We start from the raw sequence: 25,479 nt of genomic DNA on the forward strand, positions 1-25,479 counted from the left end.
CGGAAGAACGCTCATAAGTCGGACTGGTCCTAACTCCCACAAAGTGAGTCTCACACTGCTAGCACACAGATACACAATGCCCATTGCTTTGTGCTTCCTAGAGGTCCCCTCCATGTCACCATTGCTTCTGCTCCTGCTTGCGGAGGTCCTGGGCTGACTGAGCCCTGGACAGTGTGTGACAAAGAGAGAGAAGAAATGCTGGAAACTTCCAGGCTTTAGGCAAAGGGTTATCATGCTATAAATGTGGGCAGTTGAGCTCATAGTTTTCTGTTAGTTTTTGTCCCCATTTCTTCATTCAAAGTTGCTTCTAAAACCACATAACTCTATTTACACACAAAATAATTTCTAGATTAAACATTTTTCATTCGGTTCTTACTTCACTCTTAAAACACATGTAGGTTTTGGCCCAAGGATTACTGATAGTTTCTGGGAGCATAGAAGTGAATAGACAGACACCAGAGATGTTTGTTCACAGAGCATAGACTGAGAGAGTATTTTAAGGAAATTTAACCAGCCTCATAAGAACAAGAGAATTGATTTAATACTCTAACAGACAGTTAAAAGCAATTAAAGATCAAACAGCTATCCTTAGCCAAGTATAAAATCAAGTTTGTTTTATATACTAATAGTGAATGTTTTGAACTAGAAATCAAAAGAGCAATCCTGTTCACAACAGAAAAACAAAACAAAACAAAACAAAAAGCAAAACAAAAGAACCAACCTAAGAAAAATTGAGCCAAAGGAGTGAGTGACACTTATATTGAAAATTACAAGTCGTTGATGAAAGAAATGGAAGAGGATCCAACTTATGGAAAGACATCTTGTGTTCAGGGATTGGAAAAACCAGTATCATTAAAATTCACTGACAACCCCAAATAATCTACAGATACAATGCAATTGCAATCAAATTTACCATGACACTCTTTGTAGACCTAGGGAACAAAAAAACACCTACTCTTATATGGAACCACAAAATATTCTGAATAGGCAAATTGCTTGAGCAAAAATTACAAATTAGAATCCATTACGTCAACAGACTCCAAAATACACTTCAAAGCTGTGATAACGAAAACACTTACTTAATGTCCAGCTTGGTGCCTGAAACTCAGTGGGGTTTCCATAAATAACTCCTGAGGGCTGGGGCGTAGCTCAGTGGTGCCCCATCCCCCTGGCAAGCATAAGGTCCTGAGCTGGATCCCCCATATTAAAACAAACGAACAACCGAAAAGAACACAACTCAACTCCTGAGTAAATAGAAGGATCCACTGCAACTGTATGGGATTGGCCAGTTGTCCTGCACCACTTTCAACCTTCTGACCTTTTAAAACCCATTTCCTGCTTTAGAAAGGTTTTGGCCTTGACTCCTCCTCCTCCTTCCAACTGACCCCATTTTATCCCATCTTCTGGCCCCTTTGTGTGTCCGTGTCCTTTCCTGGTCCTCTCTCAGATCTATGCTGTGTGTCCCTTTAAAACTGTTGAGAGTAATTTCAAAATTTCCACCATCCACACAAAATTAGTGATGTGCTGGATAAGTAAATGAGCTGATTTAATTATTCCACATTTTCATCTACCATCTCTCTATCCACCCATATGTCCCTATCACTACATCATGTTAATGCATAAATATGTACAATCATAATTTGTCAGTAGAAAGATGCACACTGGAATGAAGCAACGTATTTATTCATGCCATTATTTCCTGAAAAAAATTGGAGCTTAATAAATGCTTTTGTAATAATTGAAGAATTTCCCTTAAATACAATTCACTGGTGTTTGCTAGATTCTCACGTGTAAATAAGAATGTGTACTAAGTTGTCCAGATCCATCAAGCACTTTCTGAAATCCAATCTCATGTTCCTTGTCTGCCTTCCCAGGAGGGGTATTTAACATTAACGACGTAAAATGCATGAGACTGGGGAAAGTCATTTTCTAAAGGGTCCCTTTCCTCCCAATTAGGAAACATGAGCTGTGTTTGATGTAGAAATTATTCTTCAATTTGCCTTCTTCAGTTTATGGGAAACACTGATACCATGTACTTGTGATCGAAGATATTAATTTAGACAACGTATTGTGTGTTTTAACTAAAATAAAATGAAACATTGATGGCATCGGAGTAGCAGGGACACTATGGGGGAAGAGGAGAGGGACTGGAGGGAAGGGAGGAAGAGACGGGAGGGTGGAAGTGGGGAGGATGTGGTCGTGGTAGGCAGAGCAGGCATAGAAATGTCACGGTGGAGCCCATTATCCTGTACAGTTATGGAGTACAAAGGAAGATGAGGAAACCTTGGACACCATTTCACGCCCTTCCTGTTTTCCTATACCTTTCTCCAAGAAAATGAATCAAAGCTTCTTCAAAAGTGACTGACTCATAAATAGTGTTAAAAGTAGGATGCAAATGTCCCTTCAACACACACATTTTATTTCTTTGGCTATGCAACCATGAGTGAGATTGCTTGGCCATGTGACGGCTCTGTTGCTGAGTGTTTGAAGAACCTCCATACGATTTCCACAATGACCATGCTAATTTGTCTTTCCATCACCAGCATGCATGCATTCTTGTTTCTCTATATTCCTGACACTAATGGTTACACAGATACTATTTGTTAAATGACCTGCCTGCTTAATGACTGCTTGGACTTACTACCGAGGCACACAGTTTTTGGTAGATTTATAACATAAGAAAGTGAGAGACAGTGTGGCATTTTGGTGACTTCTTCTACAGTACAATAATACTACTATTTTTGCTGACTGTATGGTATAATACAGTCTTGTAGTTTTATGCTCTGTTATGCACTGCAGTACTGCATGTAAGAGCCATGCAAATAACAGCAAAGCCATCAAGTTGGAGTTTCTTTGACCATTTATTTGTTCTGAATATTGTAATGTACTCTCTGTCTAAGACTCCTCATTTAGCGACCAATTCCCTTAGTGACCTAGTCCTGCGATGGCCACAAGCCTAGTGGTTGCTGTCACTTGCATCCAGGCTGGGTCTCCTGTCTTCAGTAAATCTCTTCAGCCACACCTGGAGCAGTGCTGATCCAACTTAGTTGGACTCATTGAATGAGTCTCAGCTCATTTTTGAAAGATATTTTTAAACTGTTATTCACAAAAATATTTTAACTCTGCATATACTCTATTGATTAATCTTCAAATTAATTGATCCTTTCTTCTGAGTTAACCGGTGCTACTGGTTATACTAAAAAGTGCTTATTTCAGATTCTTCTTTTTAATGTATGCCTTTAGTGCCATCAGTTCCCTTCTCAATCTTATTTTCACTTTGTTCAACTAGTTTTGATAAGCTGTTTCCATTTGCTACAATCATAATAACCCCATATTGTAAATCAATATTTAAAATTGGTATGATTCAGAAGAAATCATGTCACTCCCACAAATTAAAAAAAAAATCAAATTAAAAGCACAAAGTATATTTGACAGAAAGGATGCCATGGTTAGCAAACTATTCCCAAAGTCAAAGAATTCCATCAGAAGAGTAAATTTTCTTCCCATGTTCTGCCATTGTTATAGTTGGCTTTTAGTAAACATATGTAAGAATCTTAAGTACAATACCCAAGTCTTAAGGTTTCTTTGCACATTGTCCCATAATAAAGTGAAGCTTGTGTCATTGTTTAAATCAGATATACATGGTGCAGAATGAGAGACATGAATGGTGAACAGTATTAAGGCAGTTGTCCTTACATCAATGTCAGTTCTTCTGAGGCATAAAGTCAACACAAATGAACCCCTGCATGTGTTCCTAATGCCTCTTTTCCAAAAGAGCCTCACATAGCTCCAGGTTGTGCTGGATTAAAGCCACTATGAGAAAATGGTATTTTTCTCTGGACTTTTAGGCCAATTGAAAAACTATGAAGAAAGTTTGCTAAATTCCATTCATCTCCCATCATCTGAGATCAGTTTCTTGCTCCACAATTTCCTCATGGCATTTTTCACTTCTGCATTCCTCAGTGTGTAAATCAGAGATTTGAGCAGAGGTGTCCCAACTGTATAAAATACAGCTACCATCTTATCCATGGGGAAGGTGGTGGCAGGGAGTGTGTAGATGAACATGCAAGGTACAAAGAACAAGACAACCACAGTGATGTGGGAGATGCTGGTGGAGAGGGCTTTTCTCCTCCCTTCAGCACTGTGGTTTCTGAGAGAATGCAGGATGACAACATAGTTGAACATCAGCAAGACAAAGCTCACTGTACAGATGGCTCCACTATTGGACACCAGGAGCAGGTTGACCACATAGGTGTCTACACAGGCGAGTTCCAGCAGGGGCTCCAGGTCACAGAAATAGTGATCGATCACGTTGGGACCACAGTAAGGCAGGCTCAAGGCCAGGAAAATCTGAGCTAAGGAATGCACACAGGACCCCACCCAGGCCACGGCCACCGACACTGCACAGACTCTGCGGCTCATGATGGTTGTGTAGTGCAGGGGCTTGCAGATGGCCACTTAGCGGTCCACAGCCATGAGGATCAGGATGAAGATCTCCAGGCAGCCAAATAAATACAAGGAGAAGACTTGGATTATGCACTCACCGAAAGTAATAGTGGCCTGTTTTACAAGGGTGTCCACAATGGTTCTAGGGACAATGGACGTGGAGAAGCAGGTATCAGATAAGGATAAGTAGAAAAGGAAGAAGTACATCAGACTCCCAAGTGCCTGACTGGTCTTGATGGTGGTGATAATCAGCACGTTTCCCATCAGTGTCCCCAGATAGAAAAGCAAAAAAACGACAAAAACTACTTTCTTCCTAACAGGGTCTTGTGTCAACCCAAGTAGAATGAACTTGGTCACATTGTTGTTCAGCTGCATGGCTTCGTGAATGAGGAGAAGGTGCAGATGGCAAGAGGCTCATCTGCAAAACATAATGGATGACATTCAAAGGTGCTGAGAATGTGCAAAACATTGTAAGCAAATTAATTTATGGTGCACATGACATTATGCAATTTTTAAAACAATGATAATGTTACTCACTGGGTGCATTCTATCTGCGCTTTCTTATAAGTCACCGTCAGTTGCCAATTGCTAGTGACCACTCAGCTGTGTCTCGTGAGACTCAAATAAAGCTATGGATGAGATGCCATCTGTGAAATTCTCGGATGTAACCATATTCAGCGTCACATATCCTGATAAATTTGCCGCTTTAATCAATGTAAAATCAAGGTATATGATTTAATCTTATTCTCTTCATTTAAAAATATAAAAACACACAGGAGCTCTTGTTTCAATTCTACGTTTATGAAACAGATGAGGAAGAGAAGATGTGCTGATGTGGGTAAGAGGCAGGGGGAGCAGCATCAGGGGGCCCCGTCCCTGCTCCCTTTTCACTCACAGAGCCACAGTGAGAAGCCCTTCTGCTCCTGAGCACTGGCTCCTACACTTCCCGGCCTGCCCACTCAGAGTCCCTGCCCTCCCTTTGGGCCTGTGAACAAAGGAGCCGCTCTCTGTGGGAGGTTAATGTGTTGTCTCATGCAGTTTTAGCCCCTTATGTGTGACGCAATTGGCACGCCTCAGGCCCCTTTCTTTGTGTAACTGAATACGGCGGTGCCTGCGGTTTGGTCAGGGGATGCTCTAGAAATTTCCCTGGCATGAGACTCCGAAGTCACCACAGAGTTCAATACTGTCTACACTTCGTGTATCCGGTTGCTCCCAAATGTCATAGAATTAATATTCGTTATTACTCTGTAAGAGGATAGGAGGGCTGTGGAGAAACAAGGGTAGATAAGATGATGCGTGGGAGAACCGTGGGAGGGAGAAACGCTGAAGAAAAGAGAACCCACCCAAGTATTTTCATCAATTCCCTTGGTCCATATACGTCACACTGCCATCACTTTCGCCATACGGGGTCTATACTGCAAAACGACTCGCGTTTGCTCTGAGCAACAGTCAGAAAACATTTCAAAGTATGTTCTAGAGGTGTGCTGACTACAAATTATTCACCGATGATACGATGTAGGAAACAGGCAGCAGTAAATTGAGTTCTGTAAAACACAATATTCTCCTCAAAATGATCAATGCAAGACGAAAAGGATCTGCCGAACAGAAGCTTTGTCATGGTTACGATCGCCATGTACCTTTCTCTGGTTCCTGAACAGCCTGGGACCCACAGCACCTAATGAGGATTTCAGCCCAGTTACTTAACTCAAAAGCACCGATTAGCTTTTCTGCACTCTGCTATCTAATACATTCTAGTAAGTCTTATGGAACCCGTGCATCTGTCCCTCGCTTCCCACATTGCATTGGAATAAAAGTGTTCAAAAGCCTGGTGCTTGTAAAATGCTATTAGAGATACAACGGTTTCTTTTCTAACAGTTGTGTTCAGTTATTTTCTATATAGTAATCATACTCTCTTAAAACAAAATTTGGGTTGTTCTTTTTTTCTGTTCTTTTTCAGAGTAAGTGAGAATAGTGCATTCAGGAGACCTATGGAATTAAAGTTTAAAATCATGCTAGATAATTTTTAGTGACGCCTTTCTGTCTGAAAAAAATAGAAATGAACTGTTACTTACCTGTTAGAAGAGTCCATGTATTAGCATGAAGCATCCCCATCCTTTTTCATAGTAACTTCTTCATATAAAGGTAATGAAAAAGGCCCCTCGACATCCTCAGAGGTATATTTTAAGACAAGATCGTATGATGTAGGACTTCACCACCCTGCAGAGTATTATTCTCTTAGGCCTCCCTTTCTTTGCTAGCCATCAATATCCCAACTGTAATAAACTTAACTTGTGCTTTTTCTATTAGCACTGCAAAAAAGCAAGCTACTCCTCTGCTCAATAATTAATCAGATACAAGCAAGGACTTTATTGCATCAGGCTGACCAAAGCTACCAGAAAGGTGAAAATTATGAATGGATAATTAGGAGGGTTATGGAGAACAGGCATATAAAAACAGTGTCCTTAGTGGAAAAGGGAAAAGATATCAGGAGACAAGTCTGCTCTTTTCTGATGCTCTTTTTCTTCATCTTGTACTAGAAGACAAACCTTTCTAAGTCTTGTAATTCATTTGTAAATACAATGTAATCAGTGCTCACAATACAAAAGCAGTTATCTAGAATAAATAACCTATGATGGATCTTAAGATACTTGAAAAACAGCAACAATCCAAACTCAAACCTAGTTGAAAGTGGAAAATTATGAAGATCAGGGTGGAAGTTAATTAAATTGAGGGTAAAACAATACAAAGAATCAACAGATTGAAGAGCTGGTTCTTTGAAAAAATTAACTAAATCAATAAGCCCTTAGCCAAAATTACCAAAAGAGAGAGATAAAAGACTCAAATCAGTGTAACTAGAAATGAAGAAGGTGAAATGTTTGGATGCCATAAAGTTCAGAAAATAATAACCACTCTGAAACTAGCTCAAGAAGTTAGCCAGAGCAATCGGGCAAGAGAAAGAAACAAAAGGAATGCATATATGAAAGGAAAAAGTCAAATTACCATTATTTATAGATGACACGATCTTCTATACACAAGACCTTCAAAATTCCACGATAACACTTCCAGAATTAATAGTTTTATTCACATTGTCTGTTTCTTCTCTTGCAAGCACTAGCAGGTAATGTCTTTCAACTAACTGCTGTTTCATTTACACTATCAAATTTGTGGAGATACATTTTTTGTAGTATCCTCTTATTATCTTTATCTCTTATTATCTGATGTCCTCTGTTTCATTTTTTAAGATTAAATTTATTGGTCCATTTTAAGCAACAATACAGTTACATTTATTATTAGTGTCTGGTACCTGTACATGGTGTACCTTGGTTCTTGTTTTGTCCCCATACCCCTGCACTCCCTTCAGCCCCTTCACCCTTCCCTATTTACAAATAAATTTACAAATTTACTTTGCTTCTATTTTTTCACTTTTTTCTTTTCCCTCATTTCCTTCCCCCCTTCTCACTTCCTCTTTAGCCATTTTCTCCCTATTTCACACTCCCAATTATACCATTTGAAACTTATTTACAATTTTAGTTTAAGGCTCAATTATTTTTTCAGTTTGCTTAACCTAGTGCTCCTCAATTTTATTGATCTTTCCAAGAATTTCCATTGATTTTTCTCAACATTCTCTATTGATTTCCTACTTTCAATTTCTTTTTTTTTCAGGTTTAATTGAGTTTATTGGTACATTTTAGGGATACAGTACAGTTACATTCATTGTTGGGACATTGATATTTGTTGTAACTTATTTTATTTTTTTCCACTAACTTTGAATTTAATTTGCTTTTCTCTTTTCTGTTTCTTAGTGTAAAAGTTTGCTTATTGATTCTAGATCATTTATTTTTCTTAAATACATTACATGTCTAATCATTTTCTTGTATTAAAATTAGTTTTATATTCATCATGTGCCTTATAAATAATAAAAAGTGTTAATAGAAATAGTTTACATTGTGTGTGTGTGTTGCTGTTACAGTGGACAAGATTAAACATATTTATGGTGGCCTCATATCGCTATTGTGTTTTGAATACATGACTGTCCTTTTGCCTGACATGTCAACTGTGGGACAGAAATGTAAACACTGGACTTCATTATGTCTTAGGAAACAAACAAACAAAATAAGCACAAAAGCATCTTACGTTAGTTCAGTAAATTCACTAAAATATTGTCTTTTACAAGAGACGTGCTTAGAATTGTTTACCCTAATTCAATAGCCAGGTGTAAAATTTAGAATAAGAGGGAGCTTTCTAACAGCTACTAAAACTAGGATTCACATTAATATGGCAAAGTCGAAGAACATTAGGTGTTCATGACAGAAACTTTGATTTGTACATTTAAGGCACAGATGTTCACTTGCTCTAAAACTTTAGGCATGAGAGTTTCATTAGCAGATCTAACTTGTGAATCTAAATAACCCAACTTTTAAGCATCACAAATATAAAAAAAGCATCTTCCTACAGCACCACTGGTTTAAATTTGCTCACAAAAGAGAAGTGTCTTATTTTCAAATAATCAGGTTAATTTCATTTATTTCATTAAATAAAGTAGATCATATAATTTTTATTTCAAATACAGGTTTTTTTCTTGCTGCTGTTCAGTCTCAGTAAATATATTGTATTGCCAGTATGGTTTAATATTTTAGCTTAGTTTTGCAACATCTGTTATTTTATTTTCCTATACCTTAGAGTCACATTTTCTGCTATAGCTTCAATACATGAGTTAAATAGCTTCGTATCTCCAGGTATTACAACATTTCATTTGGAGAATCTCACAAATATTATACCAGTCATCTCACCAGCCAAAGAAAATAATAAAAAAATAAATTTAGAATGTCATACACCAGAAAAGCCTCTGTTTTAAAACACATAACGTTTCCTACACAGACTACTGATAAAATGAAATGGGCAGAGCCGACACCCTGAGCGCCTGCACCACAGGAGTGTCCCAGAAGCCTCTCACTGCTTTACTGGAAATGTGCTAAGGATCAGTTAAGTGCAGAGAATTCGCTTTATTTAGGGGTGACCATAAGCTTTGAAATGTGTGACGGTGTGGGGTTTTCCTTTTTATTAAACCAGGGTGCAGACGCGTGAGACTCAGAGGCCGAAGCACCCGATGCGAGCTCTCCAAAAAAATGTTTCAGGGAAGCTGCGGGTTTATGACCAGGAACTCAGAGTATCAGTTTATTAGATTATTAGTAAGAAAAGCAAATGTAATTAGATTGGGGTACAAAAGCTGGTGAGGATAAAGGAAATAAAAGAACCTGAGATGGGAAGAGTATTGGTACATAATTATTTGAATTAATCTGGATCTACCATTGACACAATGAACCATGCTTCTTGAAATTAAGAGTGGATATCTATATCTATATCTATATCTATATCTAGATATAGTGCTTGAGGGTTTTAAGGTATACATAATAGTATCTTATGTTTGCACTACTTAGACATGATTATATTATAAATCTATACTTAAACAGCCAAAGTGTAACTGAAAAAGTAAAGTAATCACACTGGGCCATCTTTTCATCCTTTGATTTCTGCTGTAATTTTCATATGCCATAACTTCCTCATGGCATTTTTCACTTCTGCATTTCTCAGGGTGTAGATGATGGGGTTCAGAGGGGTCCCAAGTGTAAAACACGGCCACCATCTTGTCTATGGGGAAGGTGGTCCTGGAGCGAATGTATATGAATATACAGGGGCCAAAGAATAAGACAACCACAATGATGTGAGAAGTGCACATGGCAAGAGCCTTCTTTCTCCCTTCTGCACTGCGGTTTCGCAGTGAATGCAGGATGACAAAATATGAGATCATCAGGAAAACGAAACTGCTTGAGCAGATGGCCCCACTGTTCAACACCACCAGCAGGTTGATCCTGCGCGTGTCCATGCAGGCGAGTTTCAACAAGGGCTGCAGATCACAGCAGTAATGGTCAATCAGACTGGGCCCACAGAAGGGCAGTCTCAAGGCCAAGACGATCTGAGCTGTGGAATGTATAAAAGACCCTACGCAGGCGAGGACCATCAAGGTGAGACACACTTGCCTGCTCATGATGCTTGAGTAATGCAAGGGCTTGCAGATGGCCACATAGCGATCAACGGCCATGAGGATGAGGACGAAGATCTCCAAGCAGCCAAAGAAATGTAGTACGAAGATCTGGGTCATGCACTCATTGTAGGATATGACTTTCCCGGCAGAGAGAGCATCTACAAGCAGTCTAGGGGCTGTGGACATCGAGAAGCAAGAGTCAGCAAAGGACAGATAGAACAGGAAGAAATACATGGGGCTCCCCAGAGTCCGGCTGCACTTGATGGTCACGATAATGAGCAGGTTCCCCACCACCGTCCCCACATAGAAAACGGAGAAGACCAAGAACACTATTTTCTGCCCCAGAGGATCCTGGGTCAGTCCTAAGAATATAAACTCAGTTACACTGTTATTTAGCTGCATTGTTTCACTTGATATCGGGAAATCTCAGGTTGGAAACTCTTAGCCTGCCAAGAAAAAAGAAAAAAATATAAAACGAATTCTAAATTTGGGGGCTGAACACATACAGAGTCTCCATCATGAAACTACAACTTCCTATCAGAATACCAGCCATTAATTTATGTTGCTTTTCTGAAAAATATGGAATTTATGCCACTCACTTAATACATTTATCGGATTGTACATGAAAACAATGAAATAAGAAAACAAGGAAGGAGAAAATGCCCCTGCAAAAAAAGTGAAGGATTATTTCAGGGGATTTGGCAAAAGTAGAAAATACTTCATGAATTGCATGTTTTTCATTAGCTTTAAGCAACAACCTGTTGATGTTAGTTAGGGGCTTTTGCATTATTTGAGCTCAGTAGCTTCTCATACCAGAGAGAGAGAGAGAGAGAGAGAGAGAGAGAGAGAGAGAGAGAAAGAGAGAGAGAGAGAGAGAGATGGAGAAAGATAAGGAACATAAACTTTTAACAATGAAACAACGAAGAACACAGTAGTCATTCCAATCTAGAATAAGACTTATTTTAATCTCTTGTCTAAATTTAATTCAGGTTGATCTATCAAAAATTTTTAGTTCTTTTGAGTTCTAAATTTACCCTCTCTTACTAAACATTTTACTTTTCATTATACTACACAACCCCAAATTAAATTGTTCCTGTCATTATTTATTGAGTCATTCCACAATGACTTAGGAAAAGACACTAAAACTAGCATAAGAAATAGAAGGGAGATCGACTGACTTACTGCAAAACACTGACTCAGATTTCATCCTTTCAGGTGAGCATTGGAATTTAGAAAATAATCTTGATATTCTTCAGGCATAACTAATAATTCTAATGGAATTCTAAGTACAATGTTTAGTATTCCACACCTTGAATTCACATGAGGAGCCAGGAATAAAAACAGAATTAGTAATTATTTGTATTTGTTAAATAGTAACTAAATGTTCTTTTTAAACTTACAATATATCTGTATTCCTAATAATGTATCAAAAGCAAAATATGTGTTTAAATGCTATAATATATATATATACATATAAACCTGAACAACATAATTTCCTTGTAGTATAAATCAGTTTCACAGTCATAGACACAGCAGAATTAAACATGGATAAATAATTTATTAAATGTTCTTATTAAAAAGTGTAAATGTGAAAAAGCTCAGTTTCACTAACAGTTAAACACTTTGAAATTAAAGCTCCACTTGATTATCCTTGCACCCATCTGATGAATAAAATAATTTTTGATAACTTATTTCAGTACACAGCCCTGACAAACGTGAGGGAATCAGCCTGCACATTTTTCCATCTGTTTGGTGATGGTTTAAGTGCTTGCGATTTCTTAGGGAGTGATTTCACAACTGTAAGATATAAACTGCAAGTAGAAATTGACCCAGATTCCATTCCCACAGCCGGGGGGATGCTCAGACTCGCAAACGCTGTCCCCCTTCCCTGGTAGTGAAACAGGCAGCAATTCCACCTTCCACCAAGAGAATTAAGGAACCAAGAAGGGAACTTTCATACAAATATTAATTAATATGGAGCAGATGCATTTGCCTCTACACCAGCGATGGCGAATCTTTTAGAGACCGATGCCCAAACTGCAAGCCCAAAACCACTTGTTTATCTCAACGTGCCAAAGCTGCAATTAAACCTGAACATCCGAGGTTGGCTGCTGGGATGACTTGGATAGTGCACAGAGAGGGTTCTGCCTGCCCCTGTGGTACGAGAGCCCTAGACTCACCACCCCTGCTCTACACCAGCTCTACAGCAGTGAATCCTGTCTTTTTCAGGAAAAAAAAATGGAATAGGTCCTGATTATTCCACTTATGTATGTTGTCTCTGGAATATATTGTCTCTAACATATGTGCGAAATTGAAATTGTCTCTAACATATGTCATAAATTATAATTCAAGATTCCGTTTATGGATTATGATTAAGATTCCGTTGCTTAGGATGGCAACATTTTCATTAACAGAATATGAGTAAAATACATGGAGAAGACTTCTTTAAAAGCATAATGTATTTAGTGACTGAGTGAAGAAATCATTGTCATTCAGGATGGGAGGAAAACATTCACTTTGGCAATATTCACAAATGTGTTACAATTAAGATGTGTTATGTACATACACAAATTCCTGAAGATAAGTGCGATCATTATGTATGGCAAACATGTACCGATAAAATAAAGTTGTAAAACGTAAACCCTACCTTGGGAGGGTGCTGTTCACATTGGCATCATACTGCGTCATCGTGACTGCCTTCTCTTGTGGACACAGTGAACAGTGGGATTTTTAAGGCATTTTATGAAACTCTGTGCTCTTTACCTCCTGCAGCACCACAGTACTATTACATATGGGTACCTTCACTTAATCAGGTGCCCTCCAGCATAATATTTATGGAAGCTCTTTAACAAGTGAAATGAAAAATTAATTTGGAGCCAATGGACTGAGAAATATAATATATCTGTGTCTTCTATCTTGATACAGATACAGATCTGTATTTCTATATCTGTGTGAAAAACAGATCTAGACAGATAGACATCCTGACATGTTTGTGTAGCACACATAAGTTATAGATATGAACACTAGGTTTAAGAATTGTGTGTGCTAGCATGAAGCCTCTTCACAAAATTAAGAGATTTTCTAAAGATTCAATTCAGTTATGCCCCATACCATTCTATGCTTAGTTCTCACTGAGGAGAACAGAGGTCTGTTGCCCTGTGCCCACACACCTTCGTGAATCAAATCTTGAAATTCTCAGTAGATGTCATTATTTTTGTTTGATTACTTCTTCCACTTCCATGTGTCAATCAATAGCCATGCCTAGTAGCCTCTATTTCCATCGGAAAATACCGTGAGTGACTTTAATTTCCATTGCTCACTATAAGATTGTGAAACACCCCCAAGCATCTCATACCCAATCAGCCTATCCTTCCTCAAGTGCCTGGTGTAGCTATCAACTACAACATTAGTCTGACCCATCTTCTACATAAAGAATATACATAATTTAATTACAAATCTTAGGATTTTTGGTAAGACAGTAATGAGCTGTTATAATGTTCGTTTGCCCACTTTCCTTCCCAAAATGATTTGAAGGCTACTTACTCAAAGGAGAAGTTTTGAAGAGGGTCTGATAATGTGTGATCATTCTGGAGTCAGGATCTCTTTGATTTCACAAAGAAGTCTACATTCCCCTCTGCATGCGGGAAGGAAACTAAATTGGTTCCAGATTCTTTCAGCACTTGCTGAAACGGAGCTCAATCCAGCATTTCCCTAAGAAGTCCTTGGCATTCACCTTCCCTGCATGTGTATTTAGTATGAACGGTGCCCAGTCCAGGAGCCTGGGGAAATCATTCCCTGAAGTGTCCCTTCCCTCCCAATTAAGAACATGAGCCAGATGTGATAAGGAAGTTAATTTTCAATTTATCTCAGATTATGAGAATAATTGGTAACTTGTTCCTACAATTAAACATATTAATTTGGGCGATACATGACACTAAGGGGCTAGAATAAAACACAACCTTCTAGTGTTGATTTCTGTGTCTCTAATATTATTCTCCAAACGCATTCTCACAGCCTTAAAAAAACTGCCTACTGGGAGATCTGGCCTGAGAGTGCCTGAAAAATGAGCATCTTGGAATAGTAGAAAAGTAAGGATGTGCTAAAACAGACAACTAATGTAATAATATAGGAAACACTTTTACTTCATTCTGGGAATTTCTTAATTTCTTTCCTGATTTCTCCAAAAGACCACTGATCATTTAGAAGTGCATTGCTTAATTTCAAACCATGTGATGTTTTCCCTTATTTGGATTTCCCTTTTCATTGATTTCTCATTGATGATCTGAAATTGAAAGAAAATTTTCAATGTCTTGCATTTGCTGACATGTACTTTATGGCCCCAAATATGACCTATTTTAGAGATTTTTTTAATGAGATGTTGAGAAGAACGTATGTATGTTCTGTGGTTGTTAAATGGAATGTTCTGTAGACATCTATCAAGCGCATTTGATCTGTGCTGTCATTTAACTCTGAAGTTTCTCTGTTGACTTCTTCGTCTGGATGACCTATCTATTGATGAGAATGGATTATTGAAGTTACCCATTATTATTGTATTGGGATCTATGAATCTATTTATGTTGGGTAGTGTGGGGATTTTATGAAGTTGGGTACATTAGTGCTCAGTGCATATAATTTCCAATTATGATAACTTGTTGGTTGATTGTTTACTTCCCCTATACACTGGTCTTCTTTGTCTCATTTAATTATTTTTGTCTTAAAGCCAGCCCTACCATTATGAGTGTAGGTACTCCTGCTTGCTTTGGGGTTCTACTTGCACAAAATAATGTTTTTCACTTTTTCACTCTCAGTCTGCTTGGTGTCTTTGTTAGTAAGGTGTGTTTCTTGCAAGCAGCATAGAGTTGAGTGTTTATTTTAATCCAGTGAGCCAATCTGTGTCTTTTAATTGGAGTGTTAATACCATTTGCTCTCAAAGTTGTTACAGAAAAGTGTGTGCTAATTCCTGTCATTTTGTTGTTTGTGTAGTGTTATGTTCTTTCCTATTTATCAGTAGTTTTCTCCACTCTTTCTCTTTTCTGTGTAGGATTCCTTTAAATGTCTTCTGCAATGTATATTTAGTGCTAATGTATTTCTTTAATTATGCTTATCTTGAAAGGTCATTAATTTCTTTCAATTTTGAAGGATCACTTTGCAGGATACAATAATCTTGCTTAGCAATTATTTTCTTTCAGAGCTTGAAATACATCATTCTATGCTTTCCTGACCTTTCATATTTTTGCAGCTAAGTCTGAAGTCATTTCAATGTGTTTGTCTTTACAAGTGACTTGTTTTTTCTACCTCGCCGCATTCAATATTCTTTTCCTGTTCAGCTCTCTTGCAATTTTATCTATGATGCAATATTGGGAAGTTCTTTTCTGGTCGTGTCTGTTTGGGTTTCTAAATGCCACCTATACCTGGATGTCTACATCTTTTTCAAAGTTTGAGCAATTCCTATTAGTATTGCATTAAATAGATTGTTTATGTCATTAATCTGAACTTCAGAGCCCTCTTTTACACCAAAAATTTGTAAGTTTGGTCTTTTAACAATGTCCTACAATTCTTGGATGTTTGGGTCATAATTTCTTGTCTTGTTTCTCTCTTAGTATCTGTGTATAATAATTCCTCTACCTTACCCTCAAGTCCTGAAATTTTATCTTCTTGATCCTTTGTATGGATGGGTGAGCAACTCTATTGAGTTTATTATTTAACTTATTGTACTTTTCGTTTCCAGAATTTCTGTTTCATTCTGCTTAGAATTGTATCTCTTTGCTCAATTGCTCCTTTATGTCCTGCATTGTCATCCTTAGCTCCTCAAGCTACTTATTTATGGCTTATGAGAAGTCATTAATCACTCAATGTCATTATATTCAGTTACTGACAAATTGCAGAAATATGGAGGAGGAATGCTGCCTTGTTCTATTTCCTGTCTTTCTACACTGAGATTTGTATATCCTTTGGGAGGAAAATCTTTTCTACTTTTTTTTTGGGAGGGTACCAGGGATCAAACTCATGACCTTGCCCTTGTGAGGCAGGTGGTAGCAGCACTGAGCTAAATCCCCAGCCCCATTCCTACTTTTTTTTTTTGAGGGTCTTATTAGTGCTCAGCCTTCTTTTGAGGATCTGATCCCCAGCACCACTCAGAGAGGAGGAAGAAACATTGCAATAATGTTGATAATACAGTGACAAACCAGGCATTGAAATACATATAAACCAATTAAAAGCAACAACTATATGAAGATTAATAATATAAAACAGAAAGTAAAATGCTAAAAATTAATAAAGTTGATAATAATATTAAGTATAAAGAAGGCGGGTAAAGGGAAATATGGAAGAAATAAAGATTTAAAAAAGGAATATAGAATAAGAAGGTGAGAAAGAGAGAAGTGAAATAAAAATTCAATTAAAGAATTAAAAATTAAGATGTGTTATGAACATGTATCAGTCCTCATGAGGAGTATAATCATGACGTACTGCAAACATGCACTAACAAAAGATAAAAATTGAAAAAGAAAAAACAGTTAAAAAGTAAATAGAATTACATAAGAACAAAAGAGAAATCAACAAACAATAAAAACAAAAGAAAAAAAAGACCAATAAGTTTAAGAAAAGGAGAAAAAAATTAATCTAAACATGTCCTTCTTCTCAAAGTGTTTGGTCTCGCAATTTCCCTCCAATAACAGCTGGGTAGTTTCTTTGCAGTATTGAAATCCACCAAATGTGAAGGAGGAACAATGACTCATAATTGGGTTTGCTGTATTTCCACTTCCTCTTCAGTGGGGCACGAAGCCAATTTTGTCATAAAGACACATAAATGTGGGTGTATAATACCCACGTTTATTCTTTAGAATATTTCTATGGATGGATTTTTAATTTTAATTTTATGAGTTTTATTGTATTAAACAATAAGGACTTAACAGGAAAAAGTGTTTTAAAAATAAAGCATTGAAGTTTTAATATTTATTGAATGTTTCTAAAAAGCATCAAAATTTTCAACATTGACCGTTCCTTGGTGTACAAAGTCTTAAAAAGATCAACAGAAATAAATCCCTATATGAAGTACAATGAAAATACTAATAGCACTCTACAAAAAAATCTTTATTTCAATTATCACAGTTAAGCCAGCCTTCATACATGAGAATGGCATGTTTCACACACACTTAACTGCTTACACTGAGAGCACGTGTGTTTTGCTTCCCTGGCCTTTTTGTAGGACCTACTTGATATCTTGCTGGTCTTGCTATTTTGTCAGAAGGTTCATATTATATTACACAATGTATAGTTAACAGAAACACAAAATATCAGTAGAACAAAGTATTAAATTCTTAATATGCATTGTGCATTTAGAATAAACATCAACAGTTTCACATCAGCTGTGTACTTGCTTACAAAACCTAAAAGATAACATGAGAAATAAATTCCTATCAGAACTACAATGAAAACACCAACAACAAAACTAATTTTTGCTGTAACTCTCACACCCAAGGCAGTCTTCACACATGAAAACTGCATGCTCCATACAGAAGTATCACCTACACAGATAGCAGGTATGCTTGTTTGCCTGTGCTTTTGTGTGGGGTACAGATGACATCTTTTTAGTTTTCCTGTTGCTTTCACCTCAATCTCAGACTTCTGCAACACAGTTCCTTCAGAAAGAACATACAGGCCTTGCTCCCCATCACAGAGGAAGAAGCTGCCAACCACTGTGTCCACTGCCTGAGTTCACCACTGCTTAAACTTCGCAGGGGCCCTGTAATGAGTCCCCCCTCTCTCCACAGCTGCCTCTGTGGCTGTGTGCCATAGTCACTGTGGTATGATGATCTCAGAGACCCTGAAGAGTGATGGTTCTATGACTCCTAATTCCTGGAGTAGCTGGATCTTCAACAATAAACCCTCCTCAAAATGGCTCCTGATTATAGCGCTCCAGCACACCATGGCACTGCAGTGTTTCTGTTCTCCACTGCCTGCCAGGAAGAGGAAGTCACTTTCAAAGAAAAACCCCACCCTGTGTTGCAGGCTACAGTAATCATGGATTTTTTCTGGGGCTAGTGCTGCCTGACTGCTGTTTGTTGATGGGGTTTCAGATTTTCTTGGTTCTTTCCATGTTCACCTTGTGCTTGTAGAGTTGAGCTCCCCTCCTTGCCCTGGGAGCTGATGTTAGCATTTCAGACTGATTCATTTTTTCCTCTGGATTGTCTTCTGTTCCTTTGTGATTTTTTAGCTTTCCTGCAGGCTCTTTCTTGATTCTTGAAGTTCTCCTTCTCTTTATCTTTTCTAAGTAGTCATTTTCTGGGTTCCAGGTTCCAGAGGAGGTGTGACTTGCTGCTGACTTCTACTCCAGCACCTTAAAGTTTCTAAAGACAACACTAAGAATGACTCTAGGGCTGTGGGTGTACCTCAGCAGCAGGGCAGGTGGTTAGAAAGCTTGCTGTGGGAATCCTTGCAGAGGAGCTGCTCTTGTGCCTTCTTCAACAGGTGAGCAGGCCTTGAATGTGGGTGCATGCAATTTCACTTGAAATCTAGATCCTCTGAGTAGGATCCATCCATCGGGCACATGGGGTTGGCCTGGACTCTATGTCCTCAGGGACCAATTTGAAGCCTGTGCCCATGGGGGTCTGACAATATGGAGTGGGCCTGAACTCCAGTCTGCAGAGGCTTCTGAGCACTGGGATAGGTCTCCTTCTTGCATCCACTGAAAGCATCCTGTATCCTGAACCTACTTTTGCCAAGACCACTATATGGGGTCAGGAGGGTCTGTACTTTTCCAGATTTCACTGGGCAGCCACAGTGTTAAGTCTTGAGCAAAGTGCGTTGCTAAATTTCCACTTTTCCTCCACTTTTCTCCATTTCTAGGATCAGGGATCAGGGAAATAAAAACAGTAAAACTTCTTCCTATTTCCTTCAGGGTATCTTTTCTGACATCTGTGCTATACACTCAGTGCCACAATGTCTTACCTGGTTTCCTTAACTCTTGCGAAGGTGTGTGTGTAGGAGAGTAGTTGTTCAAACTGCTGCTTCTCTGTGGGCATGAGTGGTGAGCATTTTTATTGCCACATTTTGAGGATATCATTACCTCAATTTGAAAATTCTCATTAGGAAAATACATCACTCTACAGTACTGAGAACTCATTACAATAACTTCAAATAAATAAAAGTAAATAATTACATAAGTACTTTGCATAATTACATTGCATTGCCTTATGTTAGAAGCATAATTTCTTAGTGTAAATAGTTACAACATACAACAGATGCATAGTATGATCTAAAAGTAGGGTGAATACTGTACTTACATGTTTTAAAAAATGATTACAGTAAAAGACATATGGCTATGAATCCCCTCAAACTACTCTCCCTCACTTTAAATGTATTTATTCTATCCCTCTTGCCACTTCATGGAGAAGTTCTTGAAGTCCTTCCTAATGTCTGCACCTGCACCTTCGTGACTGCCTGATTGTTCTCAATCAATTCATGGTCACTGCTAAGCTGTGCAGTGTGCGTAACTTGTCCTGATAATGTTGTCACCATGCTCATGATTATTTAGGGTCATAATGGGCCCAGTAAGTTGCAGATGTCAAAACTGATCCAAGACCATGGATACAGGCTCAGCAAAACAGAAAGTGAGAGGGGGACTTTTCTCCCCAATTCCGGTGATTTTTGAAGGCCACATCCTTCCTCTCGGCTCCTGCTGCGTTTGATGACTCTGATTTTGTGGTTAAAAACTGAATAAGGGGCTTCGGCAGCAGAGGCTTCCACTCCTCTCAAACCATCTGTGGTGGCACCACACTTGCCTCATGGTTTCTTTATGTCTTTTCCTCAGCATGTAGATGAGGGCGTTGAACAAGGGCGTAATCGTGGTGTAAAACAGCGCAAACACTTTGTCAGATGAATCCACCGAAATTATTCTCCTGTGATTTCAAGTAGTTACTGTTTGTCTTTTCAAATGAGCTTCTTAAATTATGCTTCACTGTTTTGCATTTTGGCTAATAATTTAAATTTTATGATGGCCCAAGTTATAGTGATAATTTTAAATACTCATTACAATGTGTTGAAACATGTGCTGAGTATGAAAGTTTTCCTTTTAATGTAATGCATGATATGGTACTATTAATATTTCCCTAGAAACTAAAGAAGTAGTTTAACACAGTCAGGCATCTAGTAACTAGAGGATTAGAAATAGTTACTGACCTAATCCTACAAGGACCGGGGATGATATGGCTACACATTGTACACAGTAGGAACATAAGAAGTATTAATGAATTTCCAATGTTAAATATGAGAATAAAATAACAGGCTTCAAATTTCCAAGTCACATTTAAATTTCAAATAATATAGCTAGGACTCTCAAACACCATTTCCCAATATTGATGATTTAAACGACATATTTTTCTCTGGACTACATAATCCATTCATGGTATAAATTTAATAGCAAGAATAAAATAAACTTCCAAGGTAATCTTTATAATTTTAATTATTTGATGGCACAAAGTAACATATATTTGAAGATTTAATTTTAAAAATTTTCTTAAATTACTTATAATTTTGGTGGATGACACACTTCTGTCTTCGTGATTTTGATATCAGAAACATTATAAGGAGAAATGATTGCATTCCAGATACAGAGTGTGCGTGTGTGTGTGTGTGTGTGTGTGAAGGAGCTGCTCTTGTGCCTTCTTCAACAGGTGAGCAGGCCTTGAATGTGGGTGCATGCAATTTCACTTGAAATCTAGATCCTCTGAGTAGGATCCATCCATCGGGCACATGGGGTTGGCCTGGACTCTATGTCCTCAGGGACCAATTTGAAGCCTGTGCCCATGGGGGTCTGACAATATGGAGTGGACCTGAACTCCAGTCTGCAGAGGCTTCTGAGCACTGGGATAGGTCTCCTTCTTGCATCCACTGAGAGCATCCTGTATCCTGAATCCACTTTTGCCAAGACCACTATATGGGGTCAGGAGGGTCTGTACTTTTCTAGATTTCACTGGGCAGCCACAGTGTTAAGTCTTGAGCAAAGTGCGTTGCTAAATTTCCACTTTTTCCTCCACTTTTCTCCATTTCTAGGATCAGGGATCAGGGAAATAGAAAAAGCAAAACTTCTTCCTATTTCCTTCAGGGTATCTTTTCTGACATTTGTACTACACACTCAGTGCCGCAATGTCTTACCTGGTTTCCTTAACTCTTGCGAAGGTGTGTGTGTAGGAGGGTAGTTGTTCAAACTGCTGCTTCTCTGTGGGCATGAGTGGTGAGCATTTTTATTGCCACATTTTGAGGATATCATTACCCCAATTTGAAAATTCTCATTAGGAAAATACATCACTCTACAGTACTGATAATTGATTACAATAACTTCAAATAAATAAAAGTAAATAATTACATAAGTGCTTTGCATAATTACATTGCATTGCCTTATGTTAGAAGCATAATTTCTTAGTGTAAATAGTTACAACATACAACAGATGCATAGTATGATCTAAAAGTAGGGTGAATACTGTACTTACATGTTTTAAAAAATGATTACAGTAAAAGACATATGGCTATGAATCCCCTCAAACTACTCTCCCTCACTTTAAATGTATTTATTCTATCCCTCTTGCCACTTCATGGAGAAGTTCTTGAAGTCCTTCCTAATGTCTGCACCTGCACCTTCGTGACTGCCTGATTGTTCTCAATCAATTCATGGCCACTGCTAAGCTGTGCAGTGTGCGTAACTTGTCCTGATAATGTTGTCACCATGCTCATGATTATTTAGGGTCATAATGGGCCCAGTAAGTTGCAGATGTCAAAACTGATCCAAGACCATGGATACAGGCTCAGCAAAACAGAAAGCGAGAGGGGGACTTTTCTCCCCAATTCTGGTGATTTTTGAAGGCCACATCCTTCCTCTCGGCTCCTGCTGCGTTTGATGACTCTGATTTTGTGGTTAAAAACTGATCAATGGGCTTCGGCAGCAGAGGCTTCCACTCCTCTCAAACCATCTGTGGTGGCACCACACTTGCCTCATGGTTTCTTTATGTCTTTTCCTCAGCATGTAGATGAGGGCGTTGAACAAGGGCGTAATCGTGGTGTAAAACAGCGCAAACACTTTGTCAGATGAATCCACCAAAATTATTCTCCTGTGATTTCAAGTAGTTACTGTTTGTCTTTTCAAATGAGCTTCTTAAATTATGCTTCACTGTTTTGCATTTTGGCTAATAATTTTTATTTTATGATGGCCCAAGTTATAGTGATAATTTTAAATACTCATTACAATGTGTTGAAACATGTGCTGAGTATGAAAGTTTTCCTTTTAATGTAATGCATGATATGGTACTATTAATATTTCCCTAGAAACTAAAGAAGTAGTTTAACACAGTCAGGCATCTAGTAACTAGAGGATTAGAAATAGTTACTGACCTAATCCTACAAGGACTGGGGATGATATGGCTACACATTGTACACAGTAGGAACATAAGAAGTATTAATGAATTTCCAATGTTAAATATGAGAATAAAATAACAGGCTTCAAATTTCCAAGTCACATTTAAATTTCAAATAATATAGCTAGGACTCTCAAACACCATTTCCCAGTATTGATGATTTAAATGACATATTTTTCTCTGGACTACATAATCCATTCATGGTATAAATTTAATAGCAAGAATAAAATAAACTTCCAAGGTAATCTTTATAATTTTAATCATTTGATGGCACAAAGTAACATATATTTGAAGATTTAATTTTAAAAATTTTCTTAAATTACTTATAATTTTGGTGGATGACACACTTTTGTCTTCGTGATTTTGATATCAGAAACATTATAAGGAGAAATGATTGCATTCCAGATACAGAGTGTGCGTGTGTGTGTGTGTGTGTGTGTGTTTGTGTGTGAATGTACAAGCTACAGGAAGATAGTTGACAAGTTAGAAACACATATGAAGTACTCAGGAACAGAAAAGGCAATTTCACATGAGATCCTTTTACCAGATGAAGAGAGAGGAGTTTTCTTCTTACCTCAGATGAGGGGAGAGTGGGTGCCTCAGGCTGATTCCTGGGTTCACCATGATCTAGCTGTGTGACTGTAGGGACGACACCTTCTCACTGGGATCCAAGCTCTTCATCTGCAAATCCAATAGGAATATATACTTTGCCATATATAATACGAAAATATTATGGATTTTATTATTACTGTAACTAATATTATTATTAATATTAGAAAAACCTGATGCAACCTCTTGGGAAAGTAGGAAAGCAATGCTATTTGAAAATATTAGAAGATAAGGTGCTTAGGTCACAATCTCAAGAGTGAAGCAAGTGAGGTTGACATGGGTCGATTTCATGCCCAGCTTTGTCTCCTGATGGTGCGCTGTTCAATCTCCCGGCCTCAGTCTGCCTGTCTTTGACACAGGGATGAGAAGAGGGCTTGGCCGGCTGGTGGGCAACAGCAGAAGGCAAAGCTGCCGAACAGTCCCGGGGGGAGTGAGGCTGTGGGACTGGGGTGGGGGAGATGGCCCACCTCACCCTGGGTTGGGGTGGCTGTAGGATTCCAGAGGCCCGGGAAACACAGCTGGAGTGCGAGCTTGAAACCGGAGAGCTGGATGTGGATGGTGTCCCAGCGAAGCCCTTCAAAGCCCCTCCACATCATACTCAGCAGACATGAGCTCTTGTTCCCTCCTCTCCTCAGACCTCTTTTCAGAGTCCTCAGTGAGCACAGTGAAATCAGCCCAATTCTTCCTGCCTGGCAAGCCACATTCCCAGGCTGTGTCACACAGGATACGTCCCACGGGGAACCTGAAGAGCACATGACAGTTCCTCCCCACTTTGTGCCTGCTGCGACCAGACTAGAGCATCCCACTCAGGCGGCTCCTGCATCCCAGCTACAGGAGCTGGGACTGGAGTCCGAAGACGCCCCAGGGACTCGGACAGGGAGTGGGCAGAGTCCCTTGAGTAAAGGGATGGGAGGGAAAGAGGCTCCCTAGAAGTCTTAAGACAGGTGGAGCAGAGCTGAGACCTGGCACAGAGCAGGGCCTGGAACCTGGAGCTGCTTCCCCAAGGGACGCTGCAGGCAGAGCCCTGGACAGTGATACACGCCAGCTCTGTCCTTCTGGCTGCAGACTAAAGTCGTTCTTTGTTTACTCTGAGAAGCAGGTGGTCCATGGTGCAGATCTCACGGCATTCAGGTCCCTGTGACCGGAAGAGCACTGTCCGGAGGGAAGCGATGGGTGTCTGGGCGGATCTTTCTGCACTGGACCCAGAGTCACGGAGTGGGAGGCTGGCCCACCCCAGAGCTCACCCCAGACCCCTGCCTGGCTCCTACCAGGGGCCAGCGCTTCCCGGAGACCCTGCCCAGCAGCCACTCCCCAGGGTGCTGTGTGCAGATGGCTGACTCTGGAGAGCTCAGGGATCCTCCCGCCTGCAGCATCCACCGGCTTGGGGAGACTCTCGGGAATCCTGCAGCAAGGCCTGTTTCCCCTCTGTAACGCAATGGTCTTCAGAGCTAATTCACCCTACAAGCTTTCTACACGGGACACCACTTGACGGGGGAGAAGCCAGGGTTCCAGGATCTGCACTGCAACGCACTTCGCCATGGCAAGGGTTCTGGGCTAGGTGGGGGATGTTTGCACAACGATACGTCTCATCCCGTGACCTGCAACACCTCCCGGGGTTCCAGCGGTCAAACTCCTAAGGCGAATTTTAACGGAAGGCCTCTCCTCACCGGGCTGTGTCCCGCTGCTCCTGTCCTCTCCCACCCCGGCCCTCTGCACCTTCCCCCGCTGAGCGGCCTGGGCATCGCCTGTACCGCAGGCCCGCGGTGAGTCTAACCCTGTTCGTCACGGACGCCGTGGGCAGAGCCCTCTCAGCCCCGGTTCCGGCTCCAGCTGGGCAGCGCTCAGGAAGCCCGCACAGGCTGAGGTCTGGGAGTCAGGGCAAAGCTCAGAGGCCCCGGCTGCCCTGTTGGCGGGGCTGGAGGAGGAAGCGCCGTCTGTGTTGGGTGCCTGGACGACCACCAGCCGGCCTCTGCC

At 39.6% G+C, this 25,479-nt stretch overlaps 1 protein-coding gene and 1 pseudogene across 1 annotated transcript; both read right to left on the reverse strand.

Moving 5' to 3' along the window:
* Positions 1 to 3,724: 3,724 nt before the first annotated feature.
* LOC104855860 lies at positions 3,725 to 23,501 on the reverse strand (annotated as a pseudogene).
* Positions 9,964 to 23,542, reverse strand: LOC104855849 (olfactory receptor 4C11-like). Its single transcript, XM_019206194.1, is given in 3 exon segments — positions 9,964 to 10,069; positions 10,071 to 10,935; positions 23,471 to 23,542. Coding segments are annotated over 2 exon segments (927 nt in total). The 5' UTR covers positions 10,892 to 10,935; positions 23,471 to 23,542.
* Between the last annotated feature and the right edge of the window lie 1,937 nt (positions 23,543 to 25,479).

This window comes from Fukomys damarensis, unplaced genomic scaffold (assembly GCF_012274545.1).
Source record: "Fukomys damarensis isolate Sample0158 unplaced genomic scaffold, DMR_v1.0_HiC HiC_scaffold_62, whole genome shotgun sequence".
NCBI classification, from domain to species: Eukaryota; Metazoa; Chordata; class Mammalia; order Rodentia; family Bathyergidae; genus Fukomys; species Fukomys damarensis.